Below are 26,399 nucleotides of genomic sequence, written 5' to 3' on the forward strand. Positions count from 1 at the left end.
AGGTATGAGCAACATTAATACCTAGATAGCCAGAATGTTTAACCTGTCCTAGAAGAAGTTCATCAAGAACACAACCAGCTGACCATATATCAATATAAGCTGTGTATTCTGTTGCACCAAATATTAGTTGTGGAGCTCGATAGTAACGTGAACATATGTATGAAATGTATGATTCACCCTTGACCGGATATAATTTTTTTTGTGGAAGAATAATATCATAATAATATCCTAGCAAGTTGTGAACATGAGAAGGTTGCTAGCGGATGATTTGTTCCTTGCCAAGGTTGCCATGGAATGCGGTGTTGGCATCTTTACGAAGGTTCTTTTTCCCAATATTCCAATACTGCTAAAGTTGGTTTCAAGCAGAGGAATTCAGAACAAAGATCTCGTGACAGTATTGAGGTTAATAATTTGCCATTTTGCTCAGAGAAAAAAAAGTATTTAGTTTTAATCGTATTCATATTGTCATGATTACGTTGACTTGATAAGTCTTCATACACAATAAGATTAAACAGCTTCTTATTATATGGACTCATTGTCTGAGGAATTCACCCCAGCACCATACAGATAACTTACAATATATGCATGAATTATTACATGGTATAATGGTATTGCCCTTTTATAAATTTGGAGCCTTTTGTTCTGTTTGTTTTAGCTTTTTCATGAAATGCACGGGTGTAGTATGTTAGATTGGATAATTGTGGTTAGTGGGTTAAAAATGGGAGCTGCACTTGATGAATATGATCCAGTATTTGCATAATAATTCTCTTATTTTTTTGGTCGTGCTTTGTTGCATCATTGGTTCCATATACCTCGTGCCAATGTGGTCACTTTGGTGGGGGCGATTAGGCCCTGGAGTTTGGTTTCATTTCAATGACTACCTAACAACAAATTACCAAGTTAATGAGTGTATTAGATTATCTATGAGTGAACGGCACATGTTTGTGTCTTTGCTCCACTGAACTCTGCCTTTTGTTTGGGCAATGTTATTGTCATCATAATTATTTAAATTATAACCATTCATCGCTATGACAAATGTGTCAATGCTTTTGCTTTGATAATCGCCAGATAATTCACCAATTCATTTCTTAAGCAACTTTCACATTTTGCTTCATACATTGGGAATCAATGAATAATAAATCAAGACTGTTGTGGAAGTTACATGTCACCAAAAGAAAATCATGGCTAAATCCAGCAAATGACAGTGTTGTTGATTTGGATGAAAATCATTTTATCACTAAGAGAGTGAAGAATAAGTTTGTTGATCCTGTACTTGTCCCACAGTTCAAATTGGGTAGTTTGCTATTTTTAACGTGCCACTATGTCCAAAATAAAATACTGTTTGAACTAAAGGGTAGTTAAATGAGGTTACAGCAGCGTACAAGAAAGTATAAAGAAAGGCTCCAATATAACTCAAAGACACTAATTCCCTGAAGCAAAGCAAACTAACCGTTTGAACTTTTGAACAACAATCTACCACAAGGGAAGGAAAGACGTTACTCACACACATAAAAAAGATATAAACAAAATTTATTCAGAATTAACATAGCTAAAGACAATTAACAGTAGATTAGAGACAAGTCAAATAAAAAATGACCTAAAACCAAAACAGACTAAAAGATAATTGTTATCAGCGGGAAAATTGGTTTTGCTAAATAAGAATGTTTGCTCAGCTAAGTACACCTAATCAGAATCTCTTTCCTTGAATTAAAGGAAACAAAAAACTGAAACATGGGATTCCACATTTTTACTTCTTTTGATTCCTTTGCTTTTCTCCAAACACCAATTTCTTCAGGGTTAAAGATCCCCACCTTCAAAGCATCAACCAAAACACACTCCAAAATTGTAATATGCACTAACTTATTAAGGAGAATTATTTTTTTTCCCTTTATCAATAATAATAATAATATACTTAACAATATAGTACAAGGTGTCAAACTAATTTAGATTTTCTACTAATTTTTTTTCTATTATTTATTTGATTTATTTGACGTATTTTTTATAATGTTCTGTTTTTTATATTTTAAAATACATTAAAAAATTAATATATCAAAAAACATTAAAAAAAATTTGATGTGTAATAACCTGAAAGTGTTAATTAGAAAAGAAAGGGGTTGGAGTTCACACGTGGCAGCAAATGAAGGACTGAACAATCTTTACAAAATAAAAACCACTTCAAGTTTAACTCTTCCTCTATCTGAAAAGCATTTTCACTCATTTCAACTTTCTCTTCTCTTTGAATCTGATATCTCTCCATTTTGCTTCCAAAAATCTGACCAACAAACTCTCTATTAACAACTTCCTAGTTCATCTAAGCTTCAAAGACAACTTATTCCTGATCAGTTTTTTGTTTGCTACTGGTAAGTTAATTCCATTCTCCCATAGGGTTCCTAAGTGGTGTTCATACAATAAATCTTGTTGCATGTTAAAATCCTTGAGTTTCTTTCAAATTCTAGCTTCCATCATATTCTAAAAACTGAATCTATCTCCAAATTGGGGATTTATAGGTACTGTCAAGTTTCTAGGGTGCAAGGTGTCTACCTAAATTATCCTGTGAGNTGTGACTCTTTTTGCAAGGTAAGGGGAGCTAGATGTTTTTAATTTCTGATTGTTGAATGTTAATTTATATGAATTAGTTATATGAAAAGTTATTTGATTTGAATGCATGTGGAATTGAGTTGGGTATGTTGTATTGTGTGACTAAATCAATGAACGTATGTACTGGATTGTGTGCTGCTGAATTGGGGATTTTGTGGTCTGATATGTGATCAATTGGGGGTTTGTATGATTAGGTATATGATGGGCAAGTGAGTACTTAGGAATAGCAATATCAATTCTAGTAACTAGTTAAGTCAATAACAGATGTCATTATAATGTTCAAGACCAAAAATGAGGAAATAGAGTAGTGAATTGGGGAATTAGGATTCAGGGGTTGTATTAGACTCTTAGAACATATTAGTTAAGTAATATGTGAACTATTAGAAGCCCAAGAAGTATTAGAAACCGCCTACAAATAGTAAATCTGAAAGTGAGTCTGTAAGTGAATTAATCTAGAGTTTTAGATCACAAATCCATGCACAACTACTAGAGATCAATGTTAGAATTAGAACTAGACCCTTAGACAAGTTTAAAATCAACCATACTGCGAATTAGGGAGGTTACAAGTTCAAGAAATGGTCTAAATCAAATTTTGAGGGTGTGAGTTCCTAAAATCTGTAGAAATTCGCTCTACAGATTATGCAGAGTCGCACAGCGCACTCTGTGCGCTCTGCGAATGATTTTTGGCAGACAAAATTCGCTCAGCGCACCACAGGGTGTGCGCTCAGCGAATTTTCTGCGGCAGGTTGTGTATTTTTTATGTTTTTGATGTTTTGGGGGCTCCGGACGTCCGTTTTGAACGTTCTTTAGGTCGTTCTGGGGGTTTTTGACCCTTCCGGATCCATTGGTGAGGGTCTCCAAGCCATTTGAATTACTTAAGTATTGGTAATCAAAGATTATAAAGATAATTGTGTTTTCTTTTCTTTTTCTTGTGTGCTGATCCATGTATGATTTTTGATTTATCTTGTATGACTTTAATTAGTATGATATGATGAACTGTGAACTATTAATAACTTAAAATCAGTAAAGAAGGGATGGTATATGTATATAAGTTGATTCAATGATTCAAGCGTCATCTCTAGGTGAGATTTAAGTTAAGTTCCAGAATGAATATAGGTAGCTCAGTCTTGGGGGTTTCCCTTAAAGCTCTAATGACTATTCAATCTCACTTAGAGAAGATTAGTTCATGTGGTGAAGAGCAGTAGGGGGTCCTAGCCTTGGTTGTCTCCATTTTATATGGGCCAAGGTGAGTGATAACGGACTAACCTTGTGTGTGGTAGGGTGAAACCCATTGGCAATGGCTTTGCAAAGCAGTAGAGGCCACCACAAGTGCATAACCCGCCATAGCTCGATATTCATTCTGGGTCCGGATGAGTCTAAGTCTAACTCCACTTAATAAAACTCTAATTTATAACTTAGTAAAATTGTTCTGTATAATATTGTTTGCTTGACCTTGTATGCTAGTTTAATTTTGTTTACTTGTAATATTTAGACATCTAGCTTACCCTTGCATTGTGTGTTGCTTGTTTTGTATGTGTTTGATTCTCTTTGCAATGATCATCCAAATTGGATGTGATCAGAGGTAGGAGAGGCCCCTCTGGAGCAGATACTAGATGTTTCAGATGTTCTAGATACTACAGATGCTGCAGAGTAGCTTAGGATAGATAGAACTCTCTATGTATATCACTTAACTCCTTTTGCTTCTAGCTGTCTTGTATTTTGAGATAACTTTATTGTAAGCAAGGTTTTTATTTCTTTCTCCCTTTTTGGATGACTGTATTATAATGCATTTCATCATTACTCCACTTTTGACTGCTTTCTAGTATGATATATGTAACATTCTATATTTTATAAACTCATAAAAAAAATTGGGATGTTACATGATGTAAGAAATTATATATGATGATGTAAAAATAATTTATGCAAGAAATTATTTATGAAAATTACACCGTGGTACAAGTAGCTATACAATTAAAGTCGTTTCGAAAAAAATACTTCACCTTTTGATATTTTTAAATAAATCAATAATAGTCAATTAAATTCTATAGGTTTGCTTTATTCGGCAGTTTTATGTCTCAGTCTCAAAAGATGATTACTATACTCTACGAAATGGGTTCATTGCAGTAAGTGAAAATCATCTATACCAAGTCTCTTACTAGGAATTCATGGCACTGTTTTAGCATCAAGAATTTAGACAAAATTTACTGTTTATAGGTTTTGGCTTTACTGGAACGAGCCCCATTATAATAAAGTAAGTTATCAAACATTCTTATTCCCTAGTAACACCAAACAAGGCTTTTTTCTTTGCTAAAATTGTAGGCTAATATTTCTTTAGGCAGCAATTTCAACTTCAAGAAATTTCTTTCCCGCACTTATGATGAAGATTTCGAGAAGGTTATGGGAATCAGGTACTGATCAAATCAAAAACAAGGATTTTAGTATTTATCATGATTATATTGTGTCTAGGATTACTCTAATTATCATCATTATAGTGTGTCTAGGGTTACTCTAATTATCATGATTATATTGTGTCAAAGTTACTCCAATTATCATGATTATATTGTGTCTATGTTACTCTAATTATCATGTTTATATTGTGTCTAGGTTACTTTAATTATCATATACTCTTGTATCAATTTATTATTATAAATAGAAGATTATGAGAAGGATCAATCAAGCCCTTTAAAATTATTTTACAGTTTAATTCTTTAATGAAACCAAAACCATAAGAGTAAGTATGGCTGTGATTCTGGAGAGCACTGCAAAACATAATAACAAATCCGCCCCCTAAAAGATGACCCAATACAGATATTATCATCATCCCTAAAAATATGGCTATTCCATATTTCATATTTAGAAATTTATAGACGTGAGTTTCAATTATCGGTTTAGCTAGAATTCCAAGAAACAAACTACGCCACGTCGCTTTTGTTACAGACTTAATATTAGATTTAGTAACAAATGGAAAAATAAAGATGCAATAAGCCGCAACGAAAGCTCTCCATCCTTCTTTTCTGAACAAAATAGGCAAAATTAAGTCCTTTGTTTTCTTGTTCTTCAGTATCATGGGCTTGAAGCAGGGGTGTTGAAGCAGGGCCCAACTAAAGCTTTTATGGGAATTTCGATAAATTGATACCGCCAAGGTATAATTCTTTTTCTCATACTTGATCCAGTTATTGGTCTATGATAAACCTTAAAAAAAACGAAAAAAGATTAAAAAAATGTAAATTAAAATGCAACAGTAATGATAATAATTACTTTACCTCTGTATATTCTCCACTTTCTAATTTGTGTCTTTTAATGGAACAACCAAAATCCATCTTATTATTCGGAAGAGGCGTTTTGTGTGCTTCGCAGAGATTTATCGATCAAGAGGGAATCTGTAAAGAGATTTATCAGCAATACGATTTATAAAATAAAAGAGCAGAACCTGTAAAANGATTCTTAAAGAATAATCAAGATTTAAAGAAGAGTTNTACACTAGTACAAAAATTATATTTTATGACGTACAAAAACGAACTATGACGTACATAGTGTTGTACGTTATAATAGGTCTTAAAAATGGACTGATTTTAGAAACTGTGTCATAATATGTTTAGATAACATAAATTTTTGTTACGTCATAAAATGTGTAGACCTATTATAACTTACAAAACTATGTACGTCATAGTTCGTTTTTGTACGTCATAAAATATGATTTTTGTACTAGTGAATCTTTTACGTCGTAACATTGATGTCATGAATATTAGATGAATGTGTATGATAATATATTGTATACAATGCTCAAAATGAAAAATCAAAAGATCATCTTTAAGCTCGTCAAGATCTAAAAGAAAAGCTTTGGCAAGATGAAAATGGAAAATATATTCCTTTAAAATTTATAATGACAAGAGAATAAACATACATATACCTAAATACATTAAAAAATGTGAAGTTGTCAAATGGTTACTCAAGTAACATAGCTCAATGCATTATTAATGATGAAAACTCTAGAATATTTGGCCTTAAGAATGATGATTGTCAAATCCTCATGCAACATTTACTTCCAATAGTTTTATGCAGTGTTTTACCTGACCATGTGGTTCTACTATTGGTAGAGTATTAGATCTTGATAAGCTACAACATCATTTGAAAATTCTTTTTCCTCCATCATTCTTCATTTGGATGGTGCATTTACTTTGTCAACTGATAAAAGAAGTGAAACTTAGAGACGTATCAAATTGAAAGATAAATGCATGTTGTTATGTTTAACTCATTTCTTTTGCAAAAATATCGGTCTAATTATTGTTTTCCTCTGTTGTAGGGTGTTAGGAGATTTGGAGTCCTTTGTATGAAATGTATGAAATAGAGCATAGCCTGAAGGGTCTATAATGAACTTTATTTAGCTGAATAGACTCTCAATTTTTATATGAAGAAGTCGAGTCCAGGTTGAATAGAAGTCGATAAATTGATCATCATTCTAATGATAGTAAACATCTTCAAATTATTTATCCTCAACTAGGCAGATTAGTGGGAAGTTATACCAACTTTCATTATTACGTTACGCCACTAGAGAAAATCAATATTTATTACTAAATTGTTCAAAAGTTCAGTCATATGTTCCGAAATACCCAATGAATATAAAAATATTTTTTCAAAATAAATATTTTAGAAGACGTACATATATGAATTTTTCTATACACGTGTGCCTTTTGTTAGCTATTTCTTCTTCTCCTCACGGGCTCAAGCTTCTCATTGCATACAAGCTTATTCTCTTTTTTTCAAATTTTCCCTTCACCATCATCAACACCGAAAATGGTAGACGGTGGCACAACGATTATGAAGAAGAAGAAACAAAAATGAAAGTGGGAATAAAAAGTAGAATTGGGATTTTTAATATATTTTTTAAAAAGGTAAAACAGGAATACTATATTGTGGGGAGTGTAGGAAGAAAATAGGGATAGAGGAAGAAAGGGCTCCCGCAACCTCTTTTCCTTCCCTGTTTTGCTATTTAGTCCATTTTTTGCAGTTACTTCCTGCACTTTTCAAATATCTACCTGCACCTCCGCTTTGATTTTTATTTGAAAATGTGTTTTCCATGGATGACATTGTGTTGTGGTGTTGGCTGAAAATTGGAAGAGAACTATTCCGGCAAGTGGTAGTGGAGCTCATGGTGATGTTTAGAAGCCACCAATGTCGGCAATGGGTGGTGCAACTCATGGAGGTGTTTTGAAATGGCGAAGTTCAAGTTATATGAAAGTTGGGAAATATGCTTCGAATTGGTGTTTCCGAAACGGCTGGAAGAACATTCCATTCCAAAAAAGAAAACATAAAATAGTAGTGGAAGGTGCCAAATTTTACATGATTTGGAGGAAAATAACATTTTGGAAAAATCGTTCCTAAAATGTTTATTTACTGAAAAAACCAATCAGGAACAATAGATGTACTTCACCGGAAAGACTAATTCGGGTCAATGCAGAGAGAAAAATGTATGGACAGACGAAGGAAAAGGAAAACATGAAGAAGAACAACAAATAGAAGAAGAGCTTGAGAATCCAAAGCGTGAGGGACTGTGCAAGGAAGAGACGAAGGAGAAGCGAAATTGAAAGAAAGAAAAATGAGAACTAGAATCAGAATGGACTGCGCCATGAAAGCGAGGACGAAAAAGGGGGGTGTTACTTCTACCCCTATCAATATTCGTCCTGCACCCATCAAAGCTTCTGATTTTTTTTTTCCAAAATATAAGAGGATGTGTGCTTTTCGGAAAAGTGAGTGACGGTCAAATCTTTTCAAAACTTATGTAATGCATTTCGAAAAATGTATGATTTAACATGTGTTCGTTACCTCACACTTCTTTGTTTGCGCATCTAAATGCAATCATCATATAATGTGTGGTGCTATATAGGAGGTTTTATTATAGATGATTTAGCTTATGTACCCTGAGCATACATAGAAGAGGTGAGATGTGGGTTAAAGGATCGAGGAATATAATGTTAATATTTTATTTTTGAGATTAATCCGTAATGAATGATCTGTCTGATAACGGTTCAAAAATCGTTATTTTTATATTTAATTTTGATATCAAATACACTTTTGTTGACTTAAAAACTTGTTTGGAATCATGATTTTACTTTAGTTTTATGAATAAGAGAGTTGAGGATATGCTTTATGATTTTATCAATAAATTCTCTTGATTTTGTAGGTTTTTGGAATGATTTGAAGGAAGGGTTGAAGTATCAAGGGGTTGCAGTGCAGAAAAGTCAACAAGTTAACCAGAATGCTGAAAAAGTCAACCAGATCGTGATTTGATATATTTTGTGCGATTTTTATGATATGTTTGGGCTTGGACCTGTTTTCTGTTATTTTTATGTCCTATTTAAAGACCTAGGCATTCTAGGGTTTGTATCTTTTGATGGCTTAGACAACAAAAACATATTTTTCACCGGTAGAATTGGGGAATTGACAACTCTCCTTTTCTCCTTTTAGGGTTTCTATCGCTTTCATTCCATTGTACACCTAGTTCTTCTATGACGATAGAGAATTAATCTTATTTGTTGTTGGGGAAAGATGTAACTTCTAAACTCTCATATATCGAAGTTCTTATTTTATTCATATACTTTTGTTATCAATAGTTTGGGTTTTCTTCTCTGTGGATAAAGCTTGCATTGTTTAACTCATTCGGTGTCATGATTTTTTATTTTGTCGATACGGGAACGTACGGGGAAATCTAGAACTGGGAAGAATTCTCTTGATTATGAAATACAACCTAGGGATAGGAGTAGGACGATCAATTGCTTTAAGCTTCTATGATTAATGCATTAGTAATTACTAGGGAGACTAGGGATAGTAAACTAGTAATTATGGTAACAGGCTCTTTTCGCCGAGGGATCGAGTTTAGAGTAATTTAGAAATTTGCATGAACATTGATAACAAATAAGAATAATATATATATATATATATATATATATATATATGAGAGTGATTAGGTGAAATCTAAACCCTAACAACAAACTCATCTCGTATTATCAACATCATCCACTTTTGTGTTTAACCTCAATTGATCAAATTGCATGCATGTTTATTTTTTCGCACTTTATATTCAGAAAACTCCAAAATATTGTTCTTATAGTCTTGATTGGGTAAGAAAAAACACAACAGTTTAGTGCCTTGAGTCTCTTGGGAAAACAATACTCAGACTTACCGTTTTAATATTACTTGATACGATCTGGTACACTTGCCAGAGTGTTAACAAGTTTTTGGCGTCGTTGCCGGGGACTCGTGGTATAACTATTCTATGTGTATGATTCTTAACCGATTAGACTTTTTATCTTTCTATATTTCTATCTCTCTTTCTATCTATCTTTCTTTCTATCTCTTTATCTTTCTATCTTTCTTTCTTTCTATCTATCTTTCTAGGAATGTATTTAAGTTTGGTATCTGTTTTCAATAAAGCATCAGATTCTTCCATTGCCAAGTCTTTTTATGGTATCAGAGCTATCATATTGTGTTCATATGCTTTCCCAGTTTCTACAACAACCGAAATAGGATCATTGGAATGTTGCTTTGCGTGTCATTCGATATCTGAAAGGCAATCCAGGCCAAGGGATTTTACTATGCAAAGACAACAATCTAATTCTCTTTGGATGGTGTGATTCTAATTGGGCTACATGCCCTCTAACTCAACATTCTCTCACTGAATGGATTATTTTTCTTGGTCATTCCCCGGTTTCTTGGAAAGCCAAGAAGCAACACACAGTCTTTCGCTCTTCCGCAAAGGCTGAGTACCGATCCATGGCCACTCGTTCGCAACCTATGCAACTCCTTTGTGATAGCTAAGTTGCGCTTCACATCGCCAAGAAGGTCTTTCATGAACGGACTAAACATATAAAAGTTGACTGTCACTTTGTTCGCAATGACATTCTTGTGGGTATCTTTCAACCCTTCTATCTTTCTACTCGAGTACAATTAGCTGACATTCTCACCAAAGCTCTTGGACGTGCTCAATTTCATTTCTTCCTTGGCAAGTTGAGTATTCATGATCTTCATACACCCACTTGAGGAGGGGGGGATGGTAATGAGGTGATCCATCATCCTGCAATTCAATACTTATATCAGACATAATTATAAAATATATTATATACTGATATCAGAAATAATTATGAAGATGTGCACCCAGTTATGCGAGATTTGTCCAACAAATCAAAGCCAATCAAGAGAATTAAGTTAACGTGACTATAGGAATCATTTTATGTCATTATTATGTATATCGGATTGTTGTTTCTGTAAATAGTTTTCTAGGGATATAAGTTTGGTATCCATTTTAAATAAAGCATCAGATTATTCCACTGCCAAGTCTTTTTAATATGCTTGTAATTAGTTATGTACTACTTCGAAATTTTATCAATGTGTATATGTTTTAAGGAAAATTTATGTATAGTGTAACGCTAGATTGGGGTGTTACAGCAAGCACCTAGATCATGGTATGAAAGGTTAAGTCAATGTTTAATAAATGGTAAATTTCAAAGAGGTAAAGTTGACTTTACACTCTTAATTAGAAAAAGAGGAAATGATCCGTTGTTTGTACAAATATATGTAGATGACATCATTTTTTGTTCCACCAACCCATCATTATTGCAAAGAATTTTCTAAATGCATGCAATAGAAATTTCAAATGTCCATGATGGGAGAACTAAATTTCTTCCTTGGATTACAAGTTAAACAAGGAAAAAATGGCATCTTCATACATCAATCCAAGTATTACACTGAACTATTGAAGAAATTTCAAATGGACAATTACAAAGATTGCCCAACTTCAAGGACCACTAAATACTACTTAAACGATGATGATGCTGGAAGGAATGTAGGTCACACAAAATACAAAGGCATGATTGGTTCACTTTTATACTTGACTACTAGTCGTCTTAATATCATGCATATAGTGTGTATATGTAGTAGATTTCAATCATGTCCTAAAGAATTACATCTCACAATTGTTAAGAAAATTTTAAAATATCTAAAAGCAACGAAAACCTTAGGTTTATGGTATCCTAGGGGTGCTAACATTTCACTAGTTCGATATAAGGATTTAGATTTTGAAGGTTGTAAATCAGATCAATAAAGCACCAATGGAACCGATCACTTATTAGGATGTTCCCTAATGTTATGACATTCTAAAAAGTATGATAGTGTGACACTTCCAACCAAGTAGAATACATTGTTGCTGGTAATTGTTGTACACAATCCATTTGGATCAAAAGCTAATTATTTTGATGTAATTATGTTTACCATTACATCCAAAGATTATTTTTTTTATTATTTTGTAAGGCTTAGGATTATTAAAGTATACTTCTAATTTTATAAACTCTATAAATATAGTAGAAAATATTTCAAACTCAAATTATTTGAAAGAAAACTTAGATATAGATTCAATTTGAATCCAACCAGTATAAAATCTATATATTATTTCTCTTATATCTCATCAATCTTATATTTATTTGATAGTTTGAAAAAGTTCAAAAAATTCACCATCTCAACATTGTTTAAAAAATAAATAAAATTTTGTGAAACCAATTTACTCTTTTAGAAGTATTAATCACAATTGAATTAACACTAAAATTAGAAGAAAACAATTATACCAAAATTCTTCACATATTGTTTATAAAAAATTACTAGAGTAAAAAAAGTATAATTGTACCAAATAACATACAATTTTTTTAAATCAGAATTATAACTTTAGCTAAAAATTAGGAAAATAAAAGTTAGAGTAAAAGATTTCTATATTGTTGTGGATAAGTTGTTTGTGATAATATCTTGACGACTATTTAAGCAATTATATTACGTAAGCAACTGATAAATACAAAAATGTTGAAACATCATTTGACGAACGCGGAAAGGTGGCCGTGAGTGACACGATGTCTGTGTTTATCTCATGCATTACGAAGATCGTTTTCAAGTGACGCATGACACGTCACCTAATTAATGGTGAGGTTAGATATATCCACTGCAGGCAAGGTCCGCGACGCAGGTGATTATTGTACTCGTGTGAACGCCTGACTTGGATCTCACACACGTGTCACGTGGCAATGCGTGATTCTTCAACCACGAAGCTTCCTCTATCACAGTTGTTGGGCCTGCTTTGTCCTGTGTGGGCCATCCCACTGTAAGCTTCCCACGCTGATGTAATCATGATAACGTTTATTCGTTACGTGGCACGACTATGAGACTTCCTCCTATATTATATTCAACTTTTAGTATTATTATTTAGTTAAAAATTCTCATTAACTCTAATTGTCAGTTAAACATAACCTACAAATTTAGTTCATTTTAACATTTATAATTTCTTGAAAATTTCAGTACTTTTTTATATTTTAAAAATTTAATCAATATATTTATCCTTATATATAAATATAAATAAATATAAGGATATATATATATATATATATATATATATATATATATATATATATATATATATATATATATATATATATATATATATATATGAGGTTCGTTAACTCGTGTATGTTTGTTTTTTAGTTGGTACATTTTAGCAATGTGTACCGGGTTTTAATAGACAAAAATATCCTAATATATCCTATAGATTCTAAGTTTAAGGTTAAGGGTATTTTAATAATTTTCATTTTCAAAACTAAAAAAAAAAAAAAAACTCAAACTATTGTTCATCTTCCTTATCCCTCTTAACCCTTTCTCTTTACACTCACTCACTTTAACATTTTCTCTCTCATCCCCACTGTAGCTTCAATTGAAAAAATCAGAAACACTCGCTATTAAACAAATTCTTAAAAAAAATGATTTATAATGAGTTTTCATTTCATAATTTTTGTCTTATTTAATTTTATCTAATTTCCACAAGCATAATGACATCTGAAGGAATTGGTAATTGACCACTATTAAACAATTTATTACAAAAAATGATTTTATAATGAGTTTTCATTTTATAATTTTTGTTTTATCTAATTTTATCTAATTTTCATTCACAAACATAATGGGATTTGAAGGAATTGGTAATTGGCCTGAAAGTTTTTTTTAGAGATGATGATTCAACATCCACAAATGATGAAATTTTAGAGGTTAGTGAAGATGATGAAATTGAAAAGATATTGAATGAACCTTTCTCATTTTTTCAGTTGGGGCTACAGTAGAGATAATAGAGAAAAGGTTGGAGTGAAAGAGATGAAAGAGAAAGGGTTGAGTGGAATGAGAGAGCTGGATAAGGGTTTGGTTTTTTTTTTTGTTTTTTGTTTTTTTTAATTTTGAGAATGAAAATTATTAAAATACCCTTAAACTTAAAACTTAGAATTCATGATACATAAGGGTATTTTTCTCTACTGAAACCCGATACACATTGCTAAAATGTACCAATTGAGAAACAAGCATACGCAAGTTAGAAAACCCCGGTACATATTGCTGAAATGTACCAACTGAAAAACAAGCGTACGCAAGTTAGAAAACCCATATATATATATATATATATATATATATATATATATATATATATATATATATATATATATATATATATATATATATATATATATATATATATATCCTTTATTCATTTTAATATTCAATTATTAATACACATTTGATTTATTAAATAATTTAGAAAACTTATATTAATTTTTATAATTTTAGAATTTAACTTTAAGTGTACATTTGATCACCTCTATTCGTTTATATAATTATTTGATTTTTATTCAATTTTTACCTCTGATTTCATATTTATAAAATCATAGTTACAATTTCCATTTAATTTCTTTTCAATTTAATTAGAATGTATTGATGTTGTAAAATACTTCACGTAATTATTTGTCATAAATTACTTTCATTGCAAAATTCTTAAATTTTTATAATATTTAATTTTAAAATATACCTAAATTTAATTTCAGTTGGTATAGTTTATTTTACATTAAATGTTCATGAAAATTAATGTAATATTCTAAACAAATAGTTTAAAATATTATTAAAGAATTATAGTAAATCTAATACGATAGAACAGCTAACCGCATAAAACATATAAAGTCGAAATATATTTATCTAAACATAATCATAAAATTAATCTTTATATACAAATTTCTAATCCAAAACTATGTATAAAAGGATCTTCAAATGCAACCAAAAGAAAATAAATAATTACTATAATATCTACACATCAGTATATCTTCACCTATAATGTGTTCTAAGAGCATATCTTCATCCTCTGCTCACACTTATTAGATGATATCGTCCAAAAAGTACATCAAGGTAATCAAACAAAAAACACACAAAAATAGGGTAAACTAGTGATACAAAATCAATCATAATATATATCTTATCATATCCTACATACATTACAATTAGCATAAAGTAGATCAAACATCTTAATCATGCGGAAGACTTAGACTGGACTATTCAGATTTAGTATGAATGTCGAGCTATGGCAAGTCATGCACTTGTGGTGGCCTCTACTACTCCACAAAGTCATTGCTAATGGGTTTCACTCTTACCACACTCACAAGGTTAGTCTATACCACGTCTTAGGCCATATTGAAACTCAATACCAAAAACCTCATATACTCACCCAACGAGCAATCTTCACTCGCTCAATGAGAGTCAAAACGGCAATGGAACTCACCACCAAAACTTTCATAAACTCGCCTAACGAGATCCTCTAGCTCGCCTAGCCTATCTGCATAATTCTGCAATACTTAAACTACAAAATTTGCACCCCTAAACCTCCATGACCTATCCTAAACACTTTTACCAACTTCTAACACTTCTATATTGAATTCTAATCTAAAAAAAGGACCTAACCAAGAGTGTATAAACCAACTTAAACTAGTTTTCAACATATTTTACAACAAGATTCCAACATAAAACAACTAAAACCTCTCTTTAGAGACCATAATTGAATTCCATAAGTTTTACTTCATATTTAAGCAACTTAGGTGTCTAAACAAGTATAAAATGACTCAACTATAGACCCTAACCCTCCACTAAACCTTAGAACTACTAATTCTAATTTTTACTACTTCAAACCCCTAAAATACACTTAAAACTCTTCCAAATATAACCAACAACCTATCACTCTATGCTAGATCACAAATTTACCAATCCTTAGGACCTTATATTAACAATGAGCCAGGAAAGTAGCATGTGAGAAGAATTCCTATGCATGGTCTTAAACTACGAGTAACAAAACAAAATGAGTTGAAACTTACTTGCTTTATATTCGAAACTGGCCGGTAGAGAATGAAGATTATACTATTGTGATCTCCTACACGCTTCCTAATCGTCAAATAGATGATTGAGGAGTCATAATTCGTAGAGAAGGGAGAGAGAACTCGGAGAAAGAGTTTTAGAGAAATTGTGAGTGTTTTAGATAATGAAACAAGTTTGAGAAATTCTATTTATATTATTAAATTATTTTAAAATTAAAACACTCAATCTCATTATTTCAAAACACCTATTAACTCTAATATTCTATTTTTTAGGTTGTTAAAAAAAACTATGGTTTTTTATTTATATGAACATAGAAAAATAGTAATAAAGTTTGCAAATTTTAACGCAAATTATCTCTCTTTTATTTGATAAAATTCATATAATATTAAATATGAAAATTCATAAAATATTGAAATAATAATAATAAAAAAATAATAACAAAAAATAATAATAATAATAGTTAAATGTATTTTTATTTTATTTTAATATTACTTCTTTTTTTCAACATATTTTTATTTACTTTCAAGATTTTACTTTCAGTCTATTTAATTGGAATATTAAAAGATTTTAAATTGTTTTATTTTATAAATAATTCTTGTGATATTAAAAAAAATTAAAAATTATGGTATTTAATTACGAATATATATTGTTGAGAGGGGAAATTGTTAATCAGGTTTTTTTATGTTGTTCCAATATTTAACAAAATCTATATTAGTAAAGTTGAGTCTAAAATAAATTATGAGCCAAACTTAAATCTTCTTAGAATAAAATGAATCAAAATATGATTAATTAAGAATATTTTCGGCATGAAAAAATATGTTTTGAAACACATAATTGTCATTTGAACTGTATTAATCGATTGAAAAACTTATATAATCTATTAAACAGAACCAAATTACAAAACTCAAATATGAATGATATTAATCTATTAGGTTATTTCCATAATCGATTAATAACATGAGTAAGATGTTTTTCCTTTAAAAAATGAGCTTTCTTCTCATTCCAAAGATAAAAAATTTTCATATATAAGAATTGATTGTGTAAGAAAAAAGAATTCTACAGTTCTTTAAGAGAGAAACAACATAGTTCTTGTAAAATTCGTCAATAAGGTATCGAGATGAATTTGATTCTAGAGACTCTTGTTTGACATAGGATTGGTCTGTAACATTTGTACTCTAGGTGTATTCATTACTTTTACGTTATGTATTTCTTTCATTCTTTAAACTCTATTCACTATATAAGTGATAATCTTGATGTAATAGTGTAAAACATTGCATATAAAGTATGGGCTCTTGATATCCTAGGGTGTGGAGTTATTAATATGTACTTGTAATTGTTAAAGACAAAATCCTATATACAAACAAATGATCTCATGTTTTGAAGTTTGGTCAAATAACATTAAAACGGGTTAATGACCAGAAAACAACCTAGTGTAAAAACACAAAACATAGAGCCAAAATCCCAAACAAAAAAAAAAACTAGAACCAGAACCTCAAACATAGAAATAATAAGAAAATACTTAGGTCCTAGGAAATAGAAGAACACTAGGCTAGAACACCCAGAGGCATGACTAGATGATATCTTGTCTAAAGACGTCCAAGAGAGAATTGAGTTAAACACTCAGTGCTTAAAATACCTGGTTTGGGTATTTGACTTCTCTCATAAACAAAAACAAGTTGGGACAATGTGATCGATTAAAACAATTTAAAGACTTAATTATTAAAACATATAGAAAGCCTGAGTAAGCTAAACGCTATCGGTTTAATAGACACCTCATCTCGTGATGAAGTATTTACATGTATGATATCTTTGATTAAGAGAATTTAATTATAAAATGCTACCTAACGGTACGAAACCAAAAAGCACTATGTTGTTTTAGACAAGCATTAAATGACATTAAATGCTCAACATTCAAAAACAACAAAAGTGCTAAGAAAATTCATATATGTTGCATGCATAGTTTACTCTAACTTTGCAGATAAGATATTCTACACGCATCTACAATGCTACAGATCAAATATCAAATGAGGATGTTTGAGACAAAAGAGATAATCATGGAATGTTCCTCTCTTGAAGCAAAGTCTAAAAAGATTGTACAATTTACTTCAAGCAAAGGATTGAAAAAACATGCCTACTCTGAAAAAGTTGACTTACACAACGACTGCTGAGAAAAAGAAGAAAGAGAAACCACAAGTATCAAGGGTACAAAATACAAACGCAGTCTAACAAACAAATATTCTAGAACCATATACATAGAAGATCTCTCAAGAAAAATTTCAAGAGGATAGAATAGAGGATAGCCAAAGTGAACAAAGCTTAAAACGACATATTCATCCTAAAGATAAAAATAGAGAAAAAAGCTTAAAGAAAAAAAATACATCTTAGCTGAAGAAAAGAGAAAAGAAAAGAAGAGAAAACGAGAAAGAGATACTCTCAAGATTAAGCATCAAATTTCTTACTGTTGTAAGAGTGAAAAGAGAAACAATTGTATGTGTTTAGACTGCATTGTATTATAATCAAATACTCTCGTAGAGAGGTTTAGTTTGAACTGCTTGTAAGCAATCATTGATTGCAATTTTGAAGAGAATTAAAATACTTACAGTTGAACTCTTTTGAGTTGAGAAATCTAGGCGCGATAGTCTAGTACCAAGAGTGGTTTGAATACTCAAGAAAATCTCAGTAGGAAGATGAGTACCAGGAGTGGTGCGAATACTCAAGGAAATCTCGATAGTGTACTAAGTACCAAGAGTGATGTGTATACTCAAAGGAAATCTGGACGAGGTAGCTGAGTACCAAGAGTGGTGCTAATACTCATCTGTAATCGTGTGAAGATTATAGTGGAACCCTCTACAAAAGAGGCTAGACGTAGCTCAGTTGGAGCCAAACCTCTTGTTTTATTCTCTCTTCTCTTTACTAAACGAACCTTTTAGAAAACCTACAATTCAGTTTTATATTTGAAAATATAAGAACTTCTAGGCTAAACGATCCTTTACTTTTAAAGGAAGTTCTTACAAACACTACAATAGAAATATTTTGACAATCTTATCAATGCATATATTTTAAGTTGAGCGTCTAAGCTTTTGAAATAATATTTCACACGCTCAACAACGTGTTATATCAGAAGGGTTGCGAAAAACGTTTTAAAAAAATACTATTCAAGCCCCCTTCTAGTGTTTTTTAGGTACTTCAGTTGGTATCAGAGCTAACCTCGCAGGGTTAGTTCTACTAGAACTCGAGGAAACAATCTTAAGGAATGGAAAAATGAAGGATACGTCGTCAATCGTCCTCCTCTATTCAAGGGAGAGAAGTTCGATTACGGGAAGCAAAGGATGATTGCGTTCTTTGAATCATGTCACATTGGCATATGGGATGTTGTGGTGAACGACAACTACATTCTTGTAGATGAAGAAGGAGAGCCACTCCCAAAAAGCAAGTGGACTGACGAACCCAAAATTTGGTTTTCATAGACTATGTCTTTTTTTATCCTTTTTCTATAATAAATTATGGTAGCGACTCCTAAGCCTCTTTTTTCAAAACACGTGTTCTTTTTGGTTTGTCCTCCCTTCGCGATTTTGATGCGACAAATAATGACTCTATTAAGGACCAAGAGAGTGAAAACATTTAATTTAATGTATGAATTTGATGTGGTTTTATTTACATTTTTGGTCATTCTTTTATCATATACGTACAATCTTAACATTTTTTTTTATATTTGGAATAATTTCATGTAAGTTGTTTTTGTTTATTCTTTATAATTATTGGATATTGAGAACCCTAGGGTAGTTGACATGTTTATATCTGTTTGAGAAACTTTTCTGGTTGTTTTACAAGTGGAAGTGTAGGTGTATACCTTATTTTCCCTTTACACACATTTTGTGTATGGCATGCGTGATGTCTTATACTTGGGTTTGAGTGCAACTTAGACATAGATGGGGTTATGCAGTGATGCAACTTAGGACATACTTCCTATTTGGCTATGGTGAGAACCCCAACTAGAGTATTTTCTTTTTGTTTTCATTCTTACATCTAATTGTGCTTCAACTATTGGGAAATGCTTAGCTAAGAGCCAAAGTTGTGTTGACCTTGATGTTCAGGTTTAGGTGACCATCCTTATGAGATTGCATATACACTTCCTTAATAAAACGCTGCAATATATATATTTTGTATAGCACGCTAAAAGTTGTTATTACAAAATTCTATTAAGTTGAGCCTACGATTATTTAAAAGAAGATTTCAAGAGCTCGATAATGTGTTATATTAGAAGGGTTGTGAAAAGTTTTCCATTAACACTATTCAACCTCCCCCCCCCCCCTTCTAGTGTTTTTTAGGTACTTCAAACTTCGTAATTTAATTAAAAGTATTCTCTTCAAGTAGGCACTATAGGATGTTAATACCTTCCTTATATGTAATCGACTCCCGAACCTAAAATCGGGTTTTGTAGACCATGTCTTATTTTTCGGTGTTTCCATAATAAACTAGGCAGCGAATCCTAAACCTCTTTCTTCAAAACTCGTGTTCTTTTTAGTTCGTCATCCCTTCGCGATTCCAATGGCGACAGATGGTGACTCCACTAGGGACCAAGAGAGTGAAGACATTTAATTTAATGCACGAACTTCATGTGGTTTTCTTTACATTTTTGGTCCCCGTTCTTTTCTCACATTAGCATTTTCTTATATTTTTTTATATTTGGAGTGATTGCATGTGAGTAGTTTTGCTTATTCTTTATAATTATTGGATATCAAGAATCATAGGGTATATGACATGCTCATGTCTGTTTGGGAAACTTTTTAGGTTATTTTGCAAGTAAAGGTATGAGTGTATTCATTATTTTCCTTTCACACACACACTTTGGGCATGACATTAGTAGGGCCTTATATTCGAGTCTGAGTCTAACTTAGACGTAGAAGGGGTTGTGCAATGGTGCAACTTGGGACGTACTTCCTATTTGGCTATCGTGAGAACCCTAACTAGAGTTAGTTTTCTTCATTCACATTCTCACATCTAGTTGTGCTTCAACAATTGGGAAATGTTGTGAAAAAAGCCACAACTCTGGCGACCTTGATGTTCAGGTTTAGGGAACCATACTTGTGAGACTGCATATACTCTTTCTTAGACCCTATAGGTGTCGAACCTCCATTAAATCACAAAGGAAGAATTGTGCATTCCTATAAATCTCATCCTATTTTGAAAACAACGTTATTGCTTACTATCTTATGTTAAACGTGCATTTTGTTAATTACTTTATTTGGGTCTCCATATCTTCACGCATCATTTACATTCATATCATTTTATCATTTGGTCACTTGCTGGTTTCAGGAGAAATCACAGGGTTATTTGCTTGGTCTCATGGAAGATAGAATTTAGCACAGGACTTGAGACTACACAACAAGCTTATTCTACCATGTTGAGGAAAAAACCACGTTCAGAAGCTCACGGTAGAAATTTGGTGGGTTGATAAAGTGGGGGAAGCAATTGAAGAATAGGAGGAGGGAAACTTTAAAGGGACGAGTACTCGTGTGACCACCTACATTGTCCTAGTGTTTGATACTTTTTTTGTTTCTAAAGGTACAAATACTTGTGTGACCGTTCACGTTAGCCAAATACTTACTAGCTTTTTTTATCTCAATCATGCCAAAAGTACTAAAACAAGCTAAAATGTTCGAAAACTAAAAAATCCATATTTTCAAACAAAGAAACAAACTTTCCTCAAGAATTCTGTGACACTTGATTTTTCATCGTGGATGGAGATACGTAGGAGCAAAGTTAGTTCTTCTTGAATTTATTTCCCAAAAATCCAAATCATTTCCCAACATAATTTTCAAATAGTTTTTAAAGAACTATGTAACCCTGATTTCTCATTTTGAATAATAATGCATAAGACCAAGGTCAATCCTTATTGGACCTAAAAATTAAAAAAAAAACATATTTTTCTAGCTAAAAAGGCTATGAACTCTATGTGGAAGTCAACTTTATGTACAATGGTCATCTCTCGAAGAATGCTATATAAAGAGGATTCGTAAAAGAGACATATACAAGAGATCTATCTTTGAATACTTACTATACTTCTCTCAATGTTCATATTTTCTAAAGCCCTTCATTTTTAAAGAAGGAACTTTTACAAGTTGTCACTTTCATTATATTGAATTTATCCTTTTAGTTATTTGAATCTTTACTTGTACTAAAAGCACTTGTTGTGTTGATATTCCAAAGTGAATTAACACACTTGTATTATTTAACTCAGTTTAGTTAAACGTTTTAAACAGGTTGTCTAGGATTGACACCAAGAGTGGTTAAACTCGATCTAGTCAGGTTGACTAAGGAACCATGAGTGGTTGATAATATTCCATGAGTGGTTGATAATATTCGATGTATACCTGGAGTGGTTTGTACTTATTGTAATCATTGAAAAATATTAGTGGAATCCCGTAAGAGGTCTTAAGGAAGACTAGATGTAGCTTAAGTTAAGTGAATCAGTATAAAAATACTTGTGTTATTGCTTCTTTTGTTTAAAACGTTTTCCTAAATGTTTTACTAGAAATATACACGTCTAACAATTATTACAGACCATTTAACCTCTGCGATAGTCATTAAGCATTAAATTACAAAAAAAGTTTTAAAACATTATTCAACCCCCTCTCCAACACCCCTATTAAGGGATAAATAATTATTCGGTATTCTTATACTAGTTCATTTAATAGTGCATACTATATATATATTTCTTTACCAATTAATCAAGTTGTACTAAGTATACTATTGTTGGCTAACCCCATATGAATACTATTTTTGGATCATAATCACTCATGGCTAATCACGTCAAATATTTTTTACACTTAGTACTCATGGCTAAAAGTCCCAAATATTCTTTTGGGTTGTATTCATTCTTTACTAACCTTGTCGAGTATTCTTTTCATAATAGGTCACTTATGGCTTAACCCAAGTATTCTTTTAACATGTCTCGTTTGACATAATCCAAGTATTCTTTCAACAATCCACTCATGACTTAACCAAGTATTATCTCAATAATAAGTCACTTTTGGTTTAAGATAAATAAAATGTTTTTGTGATCAACAAATCACAAGTTTTGTTCGCTAAAGATGGATAATGTCTTTGATGTTTAAAAGATTGGACACTAACTACTAATGTTAAAGGCAAACATAAACAATGTTCTTGTAAAGTTAGTTTTGAGGCATAAAAAAATTTGACATCAATTTAGCACTTTTCAAATGTGATTTTGTCTTCTTCTTGAATGACTTTATATAATATAGAAGTTGCAAATCCTTTTTTTATTGTTTAGTTCGTTTGAAACTCATTTGATATGAACATTACTTATAGTGGAAGATACATTAAATGTGTTTTATTCAAGCATTAATTTCATTTTTCTTCTTTAAGCGACATAACGATAATTGGTTGAACTGAACAAGTTTTGATCACAAAACATTTACTGAAATCATGTAAAAAGATGATTCGTACTTAGTAGATAAGATTTTCAAATGTTGATAGTGCAACTATCAAAATAAAGAAAAACAATTGTAGTTTGAGTTCTAAAAAATTATTAATATGATATATTTTTTAAAGTGTGTTTTTTGTTTTGATGTAAAAGATGAACATTTCCTTTAACATGGAATAAATATATGATATTCATGAAATAAAATATTAATTTGATAATATACATATGTAAATGCTTATTACATAATTGTATAATACTACATTGTCTAATAGACAAAACACGTATATCCTTTATTATCAGTTATTTATAAAAATTTTATCTTTTAGAAAAATCATAATCATGTTTTGATGCTTCAATATTTTTAACACTTAATTAAAATGATAGTCGTAAGGTCTTAGAAAAACATAACTTAAAAGCTGAAGCGTAGAGGTTGAGATTTGTCTATAGGCTAACGACTAAATCAATCTACACTATTAAACACTAGAGCATTTTTAGCACAGAGGCAAGCTTGCGCATGTCATTAAGGTCGTTGGGGAGTAATATCTTAGTCCAAATGGGTGATTGTACTAAAGGATGTGATCAGAGTAGGTCGTTCCTTCTCCCTGTTAAGTTTAATTTTTGAGGACGAAAATTTTGTTGATGGGGAGAATGCAAGGTCTTAGAAAAACATAACTTAAGAGTTTCTCAAATTTCCCCATTTCTGAAGCATCATTTCCTCTTCAAAGTTTCTTCCTCCTTGCTCTACATCCTCTCCACCCCCATTTCAACTCACTGAACCCTTAGTTTTGTTGATCAGAAGCTTCCTAAGTAATCAGGACTTCAAGAACAGCAAGTGCAACCGATCAATTTCTCAAATCTTTCCCTGGTAAGTTATTTTTCACTTTTCCATGCAATTTGGGGCTGGGGATCATGTAACAGCTTTGCTGCATGTGATTCATCTGGTTCTTCTTCCAAAAATTTCTAGTTTCTTTTAGATCCTAAGAACCCTTTCTATCTACAATTGTCTACCCATAAGTAATTCTTGCTTTTCTTTAAGGATCAAGAGAAAGGGGGAAAATTCTTCTGGACCGTGCTACCAATTGAAGGTAAGGGGAGCTAGATACTATTTTTCATTGTTTGTATGAACTGTGCATGTATTGAAATCTTTATTATTTTCTAGTTTGATGAATAATTATGTTTTGGTGTGAAAGTATGTTGTAGGTAATTGAATGAGAAATTGCGAAACTATGACTTGGTGTTGTGAATATATATATATATATATATATATATATATATATATATATATTTGGAGGAGAAGTGTGGTTGTGATTGAGTTATTAGTAAGATGAATCTGTTTCAAGAACTATTAGGTAGAGTGTTAAGTGAAATTATAGTGTTTGGGGCAAAATAGAGAAAGTAAGGAGTGATTTTGAGAAGTTGATGTCTGAATTATAATTGGTCTATTGGGACACTGTTAGTAAGTCTATTATGACTTAATAGAATCATAATAATTGTTAAAATGAGGTCCTAAATGGTAGAAGTGGAATTAAGTCCTTAGGTTGAGGAAAAACTAGTGTTTTGGGTGAGTTTAGAGGAAGTGAGGTAGTGGTTTTGAGTTTTAGGGGTTATAACTTGAATTAGGCAGTTAAGACAACTTAGGTAAGTCCAAAGTGACTTGTGAGAAGTGTCAAAACAGCCAAGAACAATTCTCAAGTGGTAAATCTAGGTTTGAGCCCATAAGTTGAGAGAATTGAGGTTTTTGAGTGTAAATCTATGCATAGTTGCTAGGGATTGAGGTTAGGAATGTTTATAAACCTTTAGACAAGTTTAAATACACCTAAATTTCGAGTTAAAATGATTAGAAATTCATAAAAAGGTCTAAAACGAAAATTAGGGGTGTGAGTTCTGCAAAATCTGCATAAAAACCTGCAGAACCCACGTTGGGCGCCCCCTAAATTACGCTGGGCGCCATTCAACACGTTGTTTCTGTTGTCGTTCTTGTTTTTGACGTTTCGGGAGTTTCAGACGTCCGTTTTGGACGTTCTTTAGGTCGCTCTGGGGGTTTTTGACCCTTCCGGAGCCATTGGTGAGGGTTTCTAAGCTATTTGAATTACGTAAGTATTGATAATTAAAGATTATAAAGATATTTGTATTAATAATTGATGTTTTTCTGAAAATATGTAATTCTTGTTTTCTCTTCCTTTCTAGTGTGATGATCTAGGTATCTTTTCTTGTTTATTTTATATGATTTATTCTAGTATTATGAGATTGATTCATGCTTAATTCTGTAAGAAACTAAACTAATATAAAACATTCATGGTATGAAATCAAAAGTAGGAAAGTAAGTAAAGTTAGTGTCAAATGTATGTGATTTAAGTACATCTCTAGGTGAGATCAAATTAAGTTCTGGAATGAATATAGGTAGCTCAGTCTTGGGGGTTTTCCTTAATACTCTAATGACTATTCAATCTCACTTAGAGAATATTAGTTCATGTGGGGAGAGTAGTAGGAGGTCCTAGTCTTGGTTGTCTCCATTTTATATGGGCCAAGGTGAGTGATAACGGACTAACCTTGTGGTGGTAGGGTGGAACCCATAGCAATTGGCTTTGCAAAGCAGTAGAGGCCACCACAAGTGCATAACCCGCCATAGCTCGATATTCATTCTGGGTCCGAACGAGTCTAAGTCTAACACCACTAAATAAAACTATAATTTATAATCTAATCAAACTGTTTTTTTTTTCTAATATTGTTTGCTTGACCTTGCCTTCTAGTTTAATTTTGTTTAATTGTATTATTTTTGAAATCTAGCTTACCCTTGCATTGGGTGTTGCTTGTTTTGTATGTGTTTGATTCTCTTTGCAATGATCATCCAAATTGGATGTGAGCAAAGGTAGGAGAGGTCCCTCTGGAGCAGATACTAGATGTTCCAGATGTTCCAGATACTACAGATGTTGCAGAGTAGCTTAGGATAGATAGAACTTAATATGTATATAACTTAACTCCTTTTGTTTCTAGCTGGTTTGTATTTTGAGATAACCTTATTGTAAGCAAGGTTTTGTTTCTTTCTCCCTTTTTGGATGTGTAACATCCCAAAATATGTGTATAATTCATATCAAGTGGAATGCAACATATTATAATAATAGAAAGCAGTTAAGAGTAGTAGCAGATGAAGTGT

The 26,399-nt window shown here is 31.8% G+C and overlaps 1 protein-coding gene across 1 annotated transcript in view; it reads right to left on the reverse strand.

Annotated features, from left to right (window-relative positions):
• Positions 1-26,399, reverse strand: part of LOC106780436 (shaggy-related protein kinase eta-like) — a 45,022-nt gene that overhangs the window by 16,075 nt on the left and 2,548 nt on the right. The window contains exon 2 of the mRNA XM_022776277.1: positions 14-256. Coding sequence (XP_022631998.1) covers positions 14-256 — 243 coding nt within the window. The remainder of the gene's footprint in view (positions 1-13; positions 257-26,399) is intronic.

Source organism: Vigna radiata, chromosome 2, assembly GCF_000741045.1.
Source record: "Vigna radiata var. radiata cultivar VC1973A chromosome 2, Vradiata_ver6, whole genome shotgun sequence".
Lineage (NCBI taxonomy): Eukaryota > Viridiplantae > Streptophyta > Magnoliopsida > Fabales > Fabaceae > Vigna > Vigna radiata.